This window comes from Apteryx mantelli, chromosome 1 (genome assembly GCF_036417845.1).
Source record: "Apteryx mantelli isolate bAptMan1 chromosome 1, bAptMan1.hap1, whole genome shotgun sequence".
Taxonomy (NCBI): domain Eukaryota; kingdom Metazoa; phylum Chordata; class Aves; order Apterygiformes; family Apterygidae; genus Apteryx; species Apteryx mantelli.
The window spans coordinates 100,215,341-100,232,037 of NC_089978.1; the positions used below are offsets into that span (position 1 = coordinate 100,215,341).

The 16,697-nt window shown below is 40.3% G+C and overlaps 1 protein-coding gene across 4 annotated transcripts in view; it reads left to right on the top strand.

The window, feature by feature from the left end:
- C2CD2 (C2 calcium dependent domain containing 2) overlaps window positions 1-16,697 on the top strand; it is a 45,055-nt gene that overhangs the window by 20,134 nt on the left and 8,224 nt on the right. For 3 of the 4 annotated variants that reach the window (XM_067298441.1, XM_067298423.1, XM_067298431.1), the window contains exons 7-13: window positions 1,665-1,773; window positions 4,946-5,007; window positions 7,591-7,721; window positions 8,007-8,178; window positions 8,933-9,046; window positions 11,588-11,715; window positions 12,868-13,180. In XM_067298441.1, the coding sequence (XP_067154542.1) occupies window positions 1,665-1,773; window positions 4,946-5,007; window positions 7,591-7,721; window positions 8,007-8,178; window positions 8,933-9,046; window positions 11,588-11,715; window positions 12,868-13,180 (1,029 nt within the window). Of the gene's footprint in view, window positions 1-1,664; window positions 1,774-4,945; window positions 5,008-7,590; window positions 7,722-8,006; window positions 8,179-8,932; window positions 9,047-11,587; window positions 11,716-12,867; window positions 13,181-14,934; window positions 14,972-16,697 lie in introns of all 4 variants that reach the window. The other variant, XM_067298449.1, reaches the window with a different exon arrangement.

Here is a 16,697-nt window from a genome sequence, read left to right on the forward strand (position 1 = left end):
TAGCTTCTGGATTTGGCCTGCTGCTTTTTAATTATTGTTCCCTTCCCTTTTCTTGGCATTGTCTTGCAACAGTCTTTAACCATCGTGTTGCAGCTCTCTAAGCCGCAATAAGAGTCTGCAACATTGCAGGCTAACCTGCACGGCTACATGGTGGGTTGGGGAGGGAGGGTGTTTGTTTCTCCGGATCATTAAGCTAAAGCATGGATTGCTAACCTGCTTTATAGAAGCTTGTGGCTTACCTATAGGCATAGTAGTTCAACTGGTGAGCAAGCCGTGGTAGAACTGGCCTTTACTTATGGGCTGTGTTTATTTTTGTCTCCTTATTTTTATGTATATAAACCAGCATATGTCCTAGATTAGTACCATATGGTCCACAGTGCATCATCTGGGGAAAAATGTGATTTCTGCCATAAAGAAAAAAATTGTTAGTTATGTAGACCAGAGAGCACAGGGCAGTGATGTTGAAATACCTTGTTTCACTATCGGTCATTCAGTGGCTCCAGTGTGATTCCAGGCGCAGCTATGCAAGTGTTTCTGCACCAGGCTGCTTAGCACTGCTGGCAGCAGAAGCGTACTGCAGAGACACATGGCTGGCTCCACAGAAAACTGCCCTGGGTTCATTAACTCAGGCTCAGCACGTTGTGAAAGCAGCTAAACTACTTATTCCAGGGTTAGATTGCAAATAAGCTGCATGTACATAGCGCTTTGTCTCCTCTAATAACCTTGCCAGGCTCAAGCTGCTTGTGTGCCTGTGATAGGGCTCATCCACAGCCCAGATACACCAGCAGAGGATAATTTTGAGTTGGTAGTATTAAATATAAACCTAGATTGCCCTAGAGAACAGGAAGCAGCGTGTTTTGTGTTTGATTTGCACAAAGTCAGTGCTGAGCTTCTTGCTGCTCTCCTTGATATTTTGGAACTCCAAGACTGAATGATGATTTCTGATGCTGTAAAAAACATACAAAAGAAACTATTTTATGAGCAACACATTGTGCAAGCTATTTCCCCTTGGAATAGCAGTATAACTAATATGCCAGTCACCAACTCTATCAAGTTGCAAGATCAGGATATAGATATTTCTGCACCAGCACTCTAAAATGCCATGGATTTGTTAAAAGCTGCAGTCCCTAAAGCCATTGTTAATTAACACTACTGTGATTGTTCACTTGCTAAAAAAACTTCCAAAAAACCCCTTACTTTGATTTCCAAAGAAACCACTGTGATTTTGCCCAGTAGGAACTTTGAAAAAGTCTGGTGAGGTTTTTTTTTTTGTTTTTTTAAGAAGCTCAAAACAATTTTACTTTGTCCACCACCACCATCTGCTTGATATTTGTTCTGTGTCCCCAGCCCTTTTGGTCTTTTTACGCCTTCATACAACTTTTTGCTTCATGCCAGAATATAAATCGGGTCATCATGTTTCACACTATGCTGAGCAGTTTATTGGACAATGATGACCCAGTCTTGACCACAGCCATTGATGCAGATGGAGTACAAACTGAATGGAAAGGAGAAATTTATTCTATGGGTGGCTGAGGAAGGATTTCCAGTAGTTTGTTCAAATGGGCAGTACATAAGGATGAGGGTCTTCACTTTCTTTTGAGTAAGTGTGCCTACTGGTGATGGAATATTAATACCTGGATATTGATTTTTCTTTGCCCTTATAGGCAGCACAAACCTTGCGTGTATACTTCAGTTGAATGACCCTATGCAGAAGTTTTCCAGCTCTGTAGCCAAAAATGCTGCAAATCCCTTTTGGAAAGAAGAGTTTATCTTGTAAGTAACTTACCTACTGAGAACACTTTTATAGTAAAACTTTTTTTTTTTTTTTTTTTTTTTTTTTTTTTTACTTAAGCTATGTGAGGTTTCAAGGGAAGAATGATATTTTGAAATATATCCTGTCAAATGTGTCAGCTGGCCTCAGAAATCTGGCACTGGTAAGGACTTCAGGATACCTAATTACCCTTTGCATGGATAAGATATCAAGCAGGTCTAGATCTTCCCTGACAAATACCTGACTCTAGTAAATGACAGCAATAACAGGCATGATAAATTACTCTGTGCTTTAAGTAAGTGCCAAAAAAAACGTTGGCAAGATTTTGAATTCACTTTTTCTTTAAAAATGCATTTCAGAAAATGTGATTTCTCTCCCATCCTTCCCTCCAATGGGAAATATAAATGTGTGAAAAAAATTGACCATCTAAAAGAATGGTAACTATTACTAAAAGGAGAGTGTAAAACTAACTAGATTTTTCTGTAGAATGAAAATGGGAATTTCGGGTGGTTTGCACAGTTTTCTGTGACTTATACAGCCTCCATGCATACAATCAAAAGCAAACAGTTCTAAAACTATTTTCATTTCCACCTTTTAGTGGCAGAGCAGAAAATACCTGGTAGCTTCTGTATTGTTTGGGTTGGGTGTGGGGAGCCACTGATGGGGTGGATCAAAGGCATGTTTCTCTAGTGGCTTTAGGCACGCACACATGAGAACACAAGCAGCTTCCTAGGAAAACAGGGAAGAGATGCTGCCATGTGATGTACTGCAGATGCTGCTTTTTCTACCAGGGTATTCATGTGAGAGGTACCTGATGCCTAGCAAATCTCTGTGGTCCTTTCTTTCTGTAGCTTTCCTATCCCACTACAGTTCCACCCCTCCCTCCTTCCCTCCCTCTTTTGCGCTCTCTCTCTCTCCATATTTATTTATTTATTTATTTATATAAATATATATGGATATCAAAGAATAGTGCTGCTTGTTTTTTTTATGACATTTTCTTCACTGTCCAGTCACAACCTGGCATCCACTTATGCATTCCTTCTCTTGTAAAGCAGAGGCTTAGCTTGTAAGAAACTGAATGTGCATTCGGTGCTGCTCTTGTCAGTGCTGAGTCCTCTCTTCCTTGAGGATAGTGTGAACTTTTGCATGCTTCCCTCCAATTTTGAGGGGCAGTGAGTTTTCAGTGTACAGATCTTTCTTCTTCCTCATTGCGCAGTCTGCTGGACTGTGCTTGTGTATTTTATGGGTGCGTGCACTGCAGAAACGGGCGTGCTGGGGGGAAAAGCAGCAGGGATTGCTTGATCTAAAGGAAGGCACCAAGATTGGTCATCAGGAGTTGCCTGGTCCCCTTGAATATGTGCGAGGGCTGGGGGAGATCTGAAGTCACTGTAGACAGCAAAGAAAAATTGATGTTGTATGACTACACTTGAAAGGCTTCATCTGATGGAGAAATATGGCCTGCGTGTGCTCCTGCTTCTCATCTTGCTGCCAACTAGAAAAACAGCTAGGAAGCTTTCCTCCTTAAGACACGTGCAGTCCAGTGACTTTCTCTCTTACATAGTCTGATTTTAGCTTCGAGGATCTAAGGCTTTCATGGAAAGCCACGGATCAGCCTGCATTCTTCTGTGACAGTGTGCGATGTTGCCATCAAGACTTGGGGATTAATATGATGTGATTTGTTTTCCACAGTAAGAGCAACAAGCCACTTCTGTAGCAACTTTCTATTCTGGAGTATCTCAAAGTGCTTCACCCACTGGGTTTGTGAATCACTTCAGCCATCTGCTGGTGGAACAGCATGTCTGTTCAGTGTCGCAGAACAGAGACATACCCAGCGTTCTCGGATGGGAAGTTTATCAGAATACCCTTTCCTACTGAAAGTGCAGAGAGAGGGCAAGCAAGCAGGATGTGATTAAGTTGACTGGAATTTGGCCTTCACACTAGGGATAATGCTGGATTTTCCATGGTGTTGGGTATTTTTTAGAAGTGCCTGAAGTAAGCTTGGGGAAGTCCTGTGGGATTTTTAAAGATAAATGATCAGAATTTGTCTGCATACTTTCTTTCATGTTCATTTCTCCCCTCCCCTTTTTTCCTTCAAACAAAATACCTCACTAGCCTGAAGACAAGTGTGCTGACCACTATGTCAGTGTCTGCTTTAGCTTTATAGGAAGAGGAGCAACTGATACCTTTGAGGTGTTTCCTTTGAAGTTTTGGAGATACAGATAGTGGCAGGGGAAAGGTTGAAACCTGCTGCATGGATAATGTCCCAAGGCATCTGATGGGTGTGAAATGTCTGCAGCCAACATCACATCACCCTGATTTGGAAACGTCGAAAAGTAAAATACATACATGCACGCCCTCAAGGTTTTTGGCAGAATACTTACTGAAAAAGGTATAAAATCAAGTTTTACAAGACTCCTCAGTAGGTGCTGAGTTTGCTTCACTGGTTTGAGTGGAAGGAAGGTTTTGTATCTCTTGTCTAATCCATCTCATAAAGTATTACAAATGCCAGTAGTTCTCCTAATAGTTCAGATTGGTTCTGTTACGTTAGCAACTGTTTTTTATTCTCTTGAAACATTCTTCAGCCTTATTTTGGAAAAGTAATCCTCACTCTTCTCATGTAAGACTTGTAACTACTTTTATTTACTTGCTTCCATCCTGCTTTTGCAGGATACTTTCCTGCTTTGGCAGGATACTGCTCAGCCTTGAATAACTTGTTGATTGGACCTGTTCCAGCATCTCGACTTAAAAATTTGGGAAAAACTCACTTTCAAGCTTGCAAGAAAAAACAGCTTCTTACTGCTTTTGTGTAGCAATCAGACTAGGGACCAGCATCAGCTTGAACAGCAGTATTGGTGAAATACTGGGGAGAGAAAAGCCTCTGAAATCTTAGCCAGCTGATATTTTGTAACAATGCTGGAGGTACCCAAACTTGTTTTCTGACCATGATCCCTTCCCTCAGTCTTATCTGAGGCCAAGAGAAACTATGTGCAAAGCATTCCCAGCACTCTGACAATTCTGCCTGCTTCAGTTAGCAAGTTTTACTGCTTAGCTTAGTGCAGGATAAGAAAAGTTGTGGTGCTGGCAACTAGAAAGGGAAGGGGAAAATCTAGTAAGTGGGAAGGGAATTAAAATACTTGCATGCAAAGACCTAACATAGTTTCATTTACTTCACAGTGAATTAAGTGCCAAATCAAAAGCATTGCAACTGCAAATAGTAGAAGATGGAAAGTCGGATAGTAAGTACTAAACTGAATTATTTTGCGTAATCACTTCACAAGCACTGCTAAATGTTGACCTAAGTCCTCTTTTAGTTCTACCTGGCTGTATAGCCATATAAGAAGTTTTCTGAAACCTATTTTCAAGTGTAGATATGTTCTGCTGACTTGTCTTGGTAGTTAAATCTGGTATGCCTCAATAATGGCTCTGGAGAACCCTAGATGGAGGAAAAATTATAATCTTTGTAAGCCTGTCTTCATATTAAGGTCCTAGAGTTAAAAATACGTGGAAAATTACAGTGTGAGTTCTTGGGTGATACCTGAATCACTTGAGTTAAGTGCTATCTGTGTACACAGTTGCTTCCATCTGCAGGCATGGACATAAGAGAAAGTACACTGTTTAAGTGTCTCTGTTTGTCCTAGTTAGAGTTAAAATTACAAAGAAAACTTGAGTCTGTGTTTCTTTCTAGCCTTTCACTATCCTTACTCTTCCATCTGCTGATATCCTAATTTTTCAGGCTTCTAAACTTTTAACAGATCCACTGTGAGTAACTTTGTTTTCAAGTTAAGCTTTCCTTGCCTTTCTCTGACTGACAGGAAATCATGGTTAATCCTAAATCCTTCCTTTCCAAACCCCAGAGGCCACCTAGCCATTACCCGGTAGAAAACACATTAATTCCAGTTATATTGCATTAAATGTAAAACCTGGGGAATTAAATGTTTTTACTACTTGATTCTGTTGTTGCAGTTGCAACTAGCCTTCAATGGCAAAAAAAAATTCCATTGCACTATTGAATTTTTAGTTGGATGAGCATTGCATTTCTAGTGAGGTTAAGGGGAAGGTAGGTTTTTAGACCAGAGAGCATGCTGAGCTTTTTGTATGAGATTTGTAAACTTGTAAACCCCAAGTACTTCATTACTTGGGCTTTATTAAAGTGATGACACATGGTAAATTCTTGAAATATACTCTGTATGTTCTTTTGCTGGTGCAAAGTTTTTGCTTTAGCTAGAAAGAGTAATCATGTATTTCACCTCTTGGATCAATTTGCTTGCCTCTGCTTATATCAGGTTTCATCTGTAAAAAAGGAAGCATTACTTTTTGATGTTTAGCTATTTTTCTTTTGTTTTAGTACTGTCAGTTGTATTCATCTTAGTTCAGGAAAAAGCTACAAAGTATTGGCCAAAACTCTCCACACCCAGCAGTAAAAATCTGCTTTTCCTATGGTGTCTGTTATAGTGGGTAAAGTATTGGCCAATAATTTATTAAATCTGGCTTAGGTAATAATATGTTATCTAAGCCACAGTTAATAAGTAATACAGCCAAGTGGAATGTGTATGTAGCATTGGATTTTATTTTTTCTTCTAATAGTCTAGGTATGAAAAAAGTGTTGTAATTCCTTGCAAGATAATCAGAGATTATTTGCAGGACTGGAAAGTCAATGGTAGATGAGTGCTTTAAAAAAATTCTCTGAAGTGGATGCTGTTTGTAAAAAAGTGTAGGTTTTTTTAAGTGGAAAACTCCAAACTGACTGTTGTAACAGAACTATGTGGAATGCACTTCATAAATTGTTTTCCTCCTCCTCCTCAAAAAAGGTTAATTTAAGGATATAGGAGCTATATACAGTCACAAAATGCATACTGATGCTTGAATAAAGAGTAGTGCTGCCTGTACCCAAATATCTCTAGTAATGGGTCTTTCAAAAAATGTCAATAACATTCCTCTTCATACTGAGAATGCAAGTAAATTTCTGCCTGGTGTCTTGAAGAAAAACATCCTACCTGGCTGCACTGCCAGTCACTTTTCTTCCCTCCATACCACCTTAGCTATTTTTTCCAAAAATTTGAATGAAAAACTCAAAGTAGAGTCATATTAGCAAGGAAAGAGCCAGGTAGTCTGAATATAATGATTTCTCTTTGTCTTTGGATTTCGTAGGAAAAAATAATAGCATGAAAATCTCAGTTTCCTTCTATGTAGCATTTGTAACAGTAATGAAATCCTTAATGGCTCTTTTCCCTATAGGCTTGGGGTAGGATTTGTGTTTTGATAATATTTGATTGTTTTATTTTTTAGAGCTAGCATTTTATCCCTGAAATCATGCAGTAATTTTGCTAATAGTTTGCTCCAGTCTAATGTAGCTAATAAACTAGTGGGAGAAACAAGAGAACTGTTCACCTTGTACTAAAGATCAAATTAAGAAAGAATATTTCTAATGAGATACACCAATTTAACAGGAATCCAGGGAGTGGAATGAAAGACAAAAGGTAATTTGTTGTGGAGATTATTCAAGAACCTAATGGTAACGTTCCAAATATTTCTAGATTTTTTTTCTTTTTCCCCTAAGCATTCTGCATATAGAGGAAAGAAATGGCCAGAAATAGCAGCAGACAAGTAATTCTTCATGTCTCCATTCTGTTCTGTTGCACAGTATTAGGCCATGCATGAAGAATAGTCATATAAAGGAAAGAAAGCTCTGAAAACTTACTGTAGTGAGAACCGGTTCTTGCAGTTAGCTGCATTTGTTCTTCCCTCTTCCCTGTCTTCTCACCTTTAAACATACTGACAGCTCAGGTTAGTGGTGATTACATTGCTTTTATTTCTTCTAGGTTCTTTGTTGGCAAAGGCAACTGTACTTCTCGACTTGTTCAGGAAACAGCCTTCTGGCCAACAAAGCTTTGCACTGAACAGCGAGAGCAGCCCAGAGCTGGGGCCTGGGCTAGGATCCGTTAGCGCAGAGGTACTGCATTTGAATGCTTTTGTGATGGTTGACTTCTGGAAGTACTCGTGAATGCTCATCTTGTGCTTTGGACAGTCATTCACAGCACAGTGCAACGTGTGGCCAAGTCAAAATAGCACATTCATATTGTATAGTATCATTTCAGGATGTATTTGTGCCTTTCAGAAGAATTAGCAATTTAGCTCTTGAAAGGTGGTCAAAATGTGTAAAAGAGTACTAGATAGGAGTGTTAGTGTCCTTCTTGCTTAATTGTGCCTCTGAAATGAAATTTTTTTGTCTTCCTAGTTCTTTTTTATAGAACCTAATGAATTAAAGACTTGGCAAGTTTCTTCTCCAGTGCCAGCCACCAAGATAGAAAAGGATCGAACTGTGATGCCCTGTGGGACTGTGGTCACTACTGTAACTGCTGTGAAAACCAAACCTCGACTAGAAGGGAGATCTTCTCCATTGAGCACAGGTGAGGAAGTCAAATTCTTTCTGTGTTCACTGTTAGGATTATCTGTGCGGAAAAGAAATTGGGGAAAGGTGGGAAGGGAGGCCATGATCATCCAGACTTCTCTGATGTGTTGGTGGTGGTGGGTGTCTTTTGTGTTCTTCAGTAGCAGGTTTTTAATTTTCATGAAGCCTTCCTCAAACCAAAGGAGTGGCTATTGCTCTATTTAATATTTTGTACACGCTTTAAAGTTTCATGGTAGGGTGATAAGCAGAAGAGCAAGATTTTGGTGGCTGACTTTCCACATTACAAAAGTGTCAGACTCTTAGAATGTCTGCTGATAGCAGACCGTCCTGTGTCTTCTAACCTTGGTGATAATCTTTAATGAGGATTGGTGTCATCTTGTGACCAAGTTTTTAGAATACTTTTCAGGAGTAGGCTCTTTGGTTCTTCTTGGGATAAGTATGAAAGTGAAACCTCTAAACAGTTTTTTTGTGTGAATTCACACGAAGAGCTACATTCTTTTAAGTTGTCAAAGCAGATCATTTACTTAAGTGGATATTGTCTAGCATATTACAGTAAAATATTTAAAAACAATAAATTCCTCCACTTTAAAGGTCTTTTGGGGTCAGGTTACCATAGACAACATGTGTTGAGAATTTGTATTAAACAACTTTCTCAGACACAATTTGAACAGGCTGGTATAACAAATTCTTATTATTTTGGTTATAAGTGTCCTGAACAGTTTAAATAAATAACCAAGAAACTTGCTCCTCAGATTCTCCTGTGAAAACTCCAGTTAAAGTAAAGGTGATTGAAAAGGATTTCTCTATTCAAGCTATCCATTCCCATGGTGCTCCAGTCAGCAAAACTTTATCATCTTCAGATACAGGTAACAGAAACTTTCAAAGCTTCTAATCTGAATACATCTCTCTCTGTTGCACATGGGGTTACTGTAATCCTGTTAAAGTAACAGCAAACCCGTATGACTACTGCCTTTCAACAGGCACTAAGATGTTTATGTTAGCAAAGGCTGTGGTTAGGGATGTAACAAACAATCTTGCAGTAGAAGTCTGTTGTTAATTGGTGATTTAAATTATTAATTTTGAAAGAATAACAATGAGCTGTGGTTTGGAGAGGCAAGGCAATTACAGAAAAGCCAGCCTGGCTTTTCTCCTCCTTTTGAATGAAAGATCCCTCCTCTGTTAAGCCATGAGGGACACTGCACAAAATACTGAGTGAAAACCCTATGTCGCTTACCTCTCTGGCCACTGTGGAGTCCCCTGTCCGAAGGTAAGTCCTTGTGGCTGGTTCAATGGAAGGCAGGCTGAAAGAGTAGGAAGACTAAATTCTCTTCCCAGCCCTGCCACTGGGCTTTGGGTGGAGGCAAATACATAATCTTGCTGTGCCTGTTTGTCCACCTTCTTAAGTCACCCAGCATACAGATGAAGTACCCTCAGAATGTCAGGTAGCACTGATAATACCTTTACTTATAAATTCACTTTGACCATATTTTAACTTATTATCCTGATTTTGACTCTGTCACATTTTACCTTATTGAGGTGCAACTCTGAATCTTCAGCATATTTTTCAATTTTTTGCATGGTCACCTTTCGTTCTCTCTGTAGCTCTGTAGGCAACAGTAATGAAAGAGGTGATCCAGTCTAGCTGCAAATGGCAGATGTTGTGGAGATCAGTTTTCTCTGTGTAGATTCAAGGTGCACATAGGGACAATCTGGAGATGATCTAGACTGCTCCTGGAGCAGTCAGAATGCTTGCTGGGCAATAGAGGTAGAGATGGACTGGAGAAAGGACAAAAAGCTGGGGAAGAGCATGAACCAATAACCATGAATGGCAAGTAGCACTTGAATCTTTCCCTGCATCTACACAAAAAAGTACTGTGATACCATAAAGCAGGAAGGTATTACTAAGCCAATCTGGGAAATGTTAAGATAGTGCTAGACTTCCATGTTGATTCTCGTAACTGATTATGGTATCAAAGATACAAAGCACTTACTGGAAAACTCATCTGAATACAACCTAGAGCCAATTAATAGATTTGGACAGTGTGTTTCTTTTTGTGACAGTGCAGGGGAATTTCTGTGAAATGATTATATGACATAGCAGGAAGAATTACTCATTAGAACAAAAGCTTGAGTCGAAAGAAATACAAAAGAGCATTCAGGATGGCAATAACTTAAGTAATAGCTATTACAAACATCATGCTACTACGAAGCCTGTTCTCTGCTCTTAGCTAGAAAACAACAACAAGCACTATGGAAAAGATGCCATGGCCTTACTGTGATTCTAAATGATAACAGTAATAAGAATTACCAAGTGCCACTGACATTGTCCTGGACACTGTCAGCTGTTCCTGTGGGGCTTTGCAGTGTCTATGAAGATGGAAAAGGAGGAGTTTGTGGTCAGCAGGCAGACGTGTGTGCATGCATACCACTTGTGCACACATACTCTTAGGTTCTGAAAGTATTTTAGATACTTAGTGCAGTATAACTGTTTAGGCCTCACCTTTTAGTGCCTTAATAGCATAATAACTAAAGGCACTATTCAGTTTAATTAAAACTAATGCTATACCTCTCTGTATTCTTTTATTGTTAAATTTCTTATTAAAGAGCCCATCTCAGACAAATAAGGGGTTTTTTTTGTTTGTTTGTTTCATTAACTTTCTTAGTATTGTTTGTTTCTAAGCTTGATGAACTTGATTAGTGTATATTCGCTGTGTCCGAAGTACATGCACATTGAGTGACAGAAGTAGCCACATTTAAAAGCAAACTTGTTGTTCCTGTGTTTAAAGAGTGTTTTGTAAGGCAGGTTCTGTATTCCTATATAATATTTGTAGGCGAAAAGGAAGGGCAATTTCCAGACTGTAGAGGCAGCTTATGAAGAGCAGAGTAGCTGCCACTTTGCCTTCCCCATTCTATCATAGTGTCATCAGCAAATCTGGAAATGCTGAGCAGTGAAAGGAAAAGAGAGCAAAATAGTTGCCTGAAGAAGTACTAGCACATGCTAGCTATGTACCATGTTAGCACTATGGCTCTAAATGACTGTGGTATCTGACACTATCCACCACTTAGAGCTGGATAACAGTTGCTGCACTGTAGTGTAGTAATACACTGAAATAATTGGATGTTTTGTGTAAGCCTCCAAAACCTCATATATGCTTTGGGTTGGGTCTGTAAGTGAAGCTTTTATGCCTGTTCTCAGAAAACTGGCTAAGAGGGACCAAGCTGAGAAGAAAGGAAGGGAAAGAAACCCAACGGCTAGGTGGTTGATTGGAAGGTGGTTTGGTACACATGGTATTTAAACCGTTTCTGCTAACTGCTTTGAATTTTAAGTCAAGAAGAAACTCTGCCTCTCTTTGCTCTGATTTTTCCTGTTTTTCTCTTTCCCCTCTGAAAAAATGCTTTCCTTCCAGAACTGCTGGTATTGAATGGCACTGACCCTGTTGCAGAAGCAGCTATTCGACAGTTAAGCGAGTCTGCAAAGCAGAAGCTGAAGTCTCCTAGAAAGAAAAGTACCATTATCATATCAGGGGTGTCAAAGGTAAACAAGAAAACAACACTCACATTTAATGCTTAATACCAAAGAGTCTTTGCTCTGCTGAGCATGACACTAACTTAATGTGTGTTCTGCTGCCTCTGATTCAGCAGGCTCTGTAGGATCTAGCTGTGTGTGCCTGTTTCAATGACTGTTTCAAGTTAAGCCAAATCAGGGTGGGTTTGTTTTGGGAGGTTGTTTGTTTGTTTGTTTGTTTAAGGCTTAGATTGACAGCCTGACTAAAAAATGCCTGACAAGTGTGGGATGATTAGGGATTTGGACTGACCAATTTAGGTGAGAATAGAGGATAGTCATACCCTATGCTTTGCTGTGGAGTGAAGATGCACAGAAAAACTATGAAAGATTTTTCTACCTGTCAAGCTTGTTTAAACAAAACCCTCTGAAAAACCTTCTAGTCCTCTCTGGGCTCTGTTAAGAGGGTGGGGAAACAGAAGACTGCTTCTCACATAGTGTATGTAGTATTCTTCCAGACTTCCCTCATCCACACCGCCAGTCTCCCTACTTGGTTCCTACCTGCAGTCCTTTCCCTGCAGGCTGCTGTACAAACATTTGCTGTAGAGTCGTCTTGTTCTGCACAGTTTCCCTAAAAATTTTTGAGGAAAAGCTGGCTCAGTTGGCATTGATCCCCTTGTCATCACTGGGCTGTGCTGAGGCGGGGAGAATGAGGATCAGCCACCACAGTGCAAGATGTGTCTGCTTAGAAAGTGGGGGCACTGGGACTGTGTGGACTTGTGTTTAGCTGATACAGATGTCAAGAAGTCTTTCTTGTACAAGATGAAATATTTTGATATTTATTTTCTTAAAAATGCTGAGAGATTTTTGTCTATGGAAGCTGATACTTCATTACAGCAGCACATGTAGGAAAAAGTGTCGTTACTTGTGAGGGGCTGTGGACAGGTGGGAGGCAAGTAATTAAATATTTTTTCCAGTCATTTGGCTTTAATGATATGATTACAACTTGGCTATATGCTCCTCTTCTTTAGTGGAACCACGGGAACCTCACACTGGCTTTCTGATAGGCCTAAGCAGCACACATAGAAGTGTAAGGAGAGAAAAGAACAGAACCATTGCAGGGAGACTTGTTTTTTTCCAGAAGAGCGGCTTGTGTCAGTGTTGTCTCTTATTTTCCCTGGGCAGATCTCTTTATCTCAGGACAGTGAAGCTGCACTGATGATGGACTATGCTGCAGCCATGGATGGCTCTTGCAAAAAAGCAGATCCACCCACTGTGGAGGAGCATATTGCAAAAGTCACCTCTGATGAAAAGCTATCATTAGGTGCTTCAGAAACAGTACCTGATACTGACCCACAGCAAAGTGACCATAAGGCTTGGGGTTTGGAGAATGGCAGCCAGCAGTGGAACAGCAACACACTGCTAGATCAGACTTGTGAAGAAATGTCTGGGAGCTCATTAAGTGTTTCAGAAACCGGGAGCATGAAAAAATCTAAAGGTATGTGACCTTACCTCCCCTTTAGTGAACTACTGCTTTCTGTACATAATTGGCAGTGTCATGCAACACTCTGGAGTAGGTTGTCCTTTCTTACTGATTTTTGTCCTTAAGCTTCTTGCGGTTTTGATGTTGGTAGAAGCAGCCTTACAAACAACCATAAAGACTGGCATTATGCAGCTCTCAGACAGGCATGTCCAGGCTTCCTTATTCATCAGGAAATAGAAGGGCTCATCCTTAGAAGTTGAAGGGCAGATCACTAAGTCCAGCTAAGTTATCTGGGAGGGAGATAACTGGCCAAATTGTCAGTTCCTTGATGAAACCTGTTTTTGTAAATAAAGACTTGTGCTATACTTGGAACCCCTTTGCTAAAGTGAAAATGGCAGAGTACCACAGTTGCTTTCTGCTGTGTTCCTTTCCCTCCCTCGCATCTCTGAGTACGTAACTTCCCTGCCTTCACAAAAGCGTATGTTCAGGCAACTCCAGGACAAAGCCAGAAATGCACTCTTAACTACCTTTAAAACAGTTTTCCCCTTTCACCTTTTTCATCAATATGCATTTTGCTAAAAAAAAAATGGAATCGAGGCTGATTTTAAAAATAAATAAATTGTCAGATAATTTTGCTCATGTAGTTAAACAATGAATAGTTGTAGTTTGAAAATGTCTTAAGGTTCTGTATAACTCCAGTAACCTCTGAGGCTTTTGTAGTGGTGTGTGGCTGTGTGGTAAACACAGGTGACAGTTAAAAAGTCTGAAAGAAGAGCTGGTGCAGGGTACTCCCACCTGCTCCTTGAACAAGCGGCAGAGCAGTCTTACAGGCTGCTCACAGGAGCTGCAAAAATTTCTGTGCTTCTCACCAGTGTCCATTCCTCTTTCATTTTATTATTTTGTACTTTTTCCTTACCCAGAGATACTGTATAAAGGCTTAGTACAAAACCTCAGTATATTGCTAGATAGTAGTATTCCCCCCACATAAGGTATATATTGTATCTCTTTGCAAAGGCTCTCTCTTAGAACGTCAAGGTTTTCTGTTATTTTCACAGCTTTATTATTCCATCTGATAGTTTAAGATGATATACCAGCAATCGTTTTGGCATGGATGGGCAGGCACTAGGAAGTTTGGGGGTTGTTGGGGGGAGGGGCTGGGATAAGTGTAAGTAATATTTCTCATGTGGAGCCTGGAAAAGTTTAGGAAGCTGTATGAGATTTTGCAAAACCTCTGGACTCTTCTTTAGTATGTTATTCTAAAAGAAAGAAGTGGAAATTTGTATGTGAGCTGTTGCCTAATTTTGTTCTTCAAAAGCTATGCTTGCATTTTTCCCTGTGCAGTACGTTGCAAAGAGAACAGGCTTCTAAAGATTCGGGTTATGCGGTGCAGGATAGGACTGCTAAAAAGCACAAACGATCTCGAAGAGTTGTCTCATCCTAAAAAACATAAAAAACCTGTTTCAAAAAATGACTTAAACAGATCTCCTTGCGGAAGTCTTGAATCCCTGCTTTGTCACAGTTCAGTAGCTTTCATGGAGTGAGATAGCATATTTCCACCTTCCTGCCTTCAGTTAGTTTTGATAGTTCAAGGCTTCTGTTTTCTTGAATGCTTCCCCCCCCCAAAAAAAAAAGACCTGCTTTAAAAAATCTCATGTATAGTGTTAATGATTTAAAGTTAAAAGTGTCATTATTTTTTTTATTCTTGCATATTTTTGTTTTCTACCTCTCTGACTTCCTCTTTCTTACCCATTCCCTTTTGTAAACTTAAGAGGACTACTATGCCAACCAGAATTAATTGCCTACACAGTAAGTTATTTTTGTCTTATATTCTTTTAAGAAAATGTAGCTTTGCAGTGGAACACTCATTGTAAAACTGAAGCAAAATGTAGTTTGGCACCTGTTTTCTTCTTCCTCCATCCATTTCTTTCCTCCCTCCAAAATACCTTCCTGTGCTCAGACCTCTTAGCAGACTAGTCTGCTGTAACAAATCATTTGAGTGGTAGATGTGCTATCCAGCTGGGTCATGCAGAATGGACAGCAAGGAAGGCTTGGAAGGGCACTGTACATTCCTGATCTCTATCATGACCATTCCTGTCCTTTCTGGTTATCAATCAACCATCTTCTCATGCAAACCATGTGTGACCCCATAACTGGATATGCATACACAAAATGCCTATTTTAAAAGCTGCTGCTCGGTTTTCCAGATCTCTTTTCTAGCCCAATTCCTAGAGCTATAAGTATCTTGGCAGGTATTTACACAGCCTTCTGAGTAAAAGCTGTTTTGGAATTGGGAAGGAGTGGAGAGAAGTGATCTCTATTCATATCCAGGTAGATGTGGGAGCAAATCTTCCTTTAACAAAAATGAGACTCAGAAGTGATCCTAGCCCCACAAGCCTTTTCTGAGCACCCTAAGCTACTGCTCAGGAGCCTGTGAAGACCGATCAGGCTGTACAGCATTATTGACATGCTCTCTGATATTCTCCTGGTTTTAGGGGTGGAGTTGGCTTATGGATCCTCTAAAACTTGAGAAGTAAGCATGCAAATAGCACAAGCATCACCAAGTTTGTGATTTGCCCTACCCTGCCTTCTTAATAGGGGTGCATGCCTCCACAGCAGCTGGAGCCACTGACTGGCAGCACGTGCCAAATTGGCTAGAGACTGATGGGTGGCAGTGGGGATGTGGCAAGCTTCCAGGTAGCAGTGACCTCAGTACCTCCAAACACGCAGCGAGCTTTCACTTTGGTGGGCTTCTGCTTGTGCTGACCCTGTGCTGTTCTCAGGCAATGGCTTCCTGCAGTTCTTCAGCTGTGGCAAGTTGTCCCAGGTCACTACCACAATTTTTGCAGCATTCCTTGCTTCGGTTCTGTTCCCTAATATGGGAAATCAGCCTGAATGGATAGGACTAAACAGTTGTTTATGGATGAACTCTTCTGTCCTGCTCCTTCTGTTGGCAGAACTTCAGCTGCAGCTGCCAAGACTGCTGGGCAGAGCAGCTGACTGCTAAAAACAAAAGCTACACAGCAGTGAGGCCTCATCAATCCCCACTAGCCTTTGTACATTAACAACTGTCAGTATCATGGGGTAGAACAGTGGTTTTTTAATGCTGTTGACAACAGCTTGAAGTGGTAAGCCAAGCTTTTGGCCTTGTCAAAAACATCAACCAGAAGGTGATGGGAGAGCGGTCAAGATTCAAATCTATGAGTTCCAGTTGCTTTCAGCTGACTTCTGCTCTGATCCCATCATGCTCTATGAGAAAAGTTGCAGAACGCGTATGTGTCAGGAGCAAGACAAAACATACTAGAATATCTTCCCAGATGCTGAGTGCTTACTCTTAAAATAAAAAGTAATAATCTCAAGCACATGTTTGTAACTGTTCCAGTCTGAACAAAGAAGCATCTGGCTGTATGGAACAGAGCTGCCATGAAATGCCTATTCTGCAGCTGTTGCTGTGCAAAACGGCATGCAGCCTGTGTGAAGTCCTTAGAAGACAATTCTAGCTTTTACACAGTATTATGTGAAAGAATTATTATGT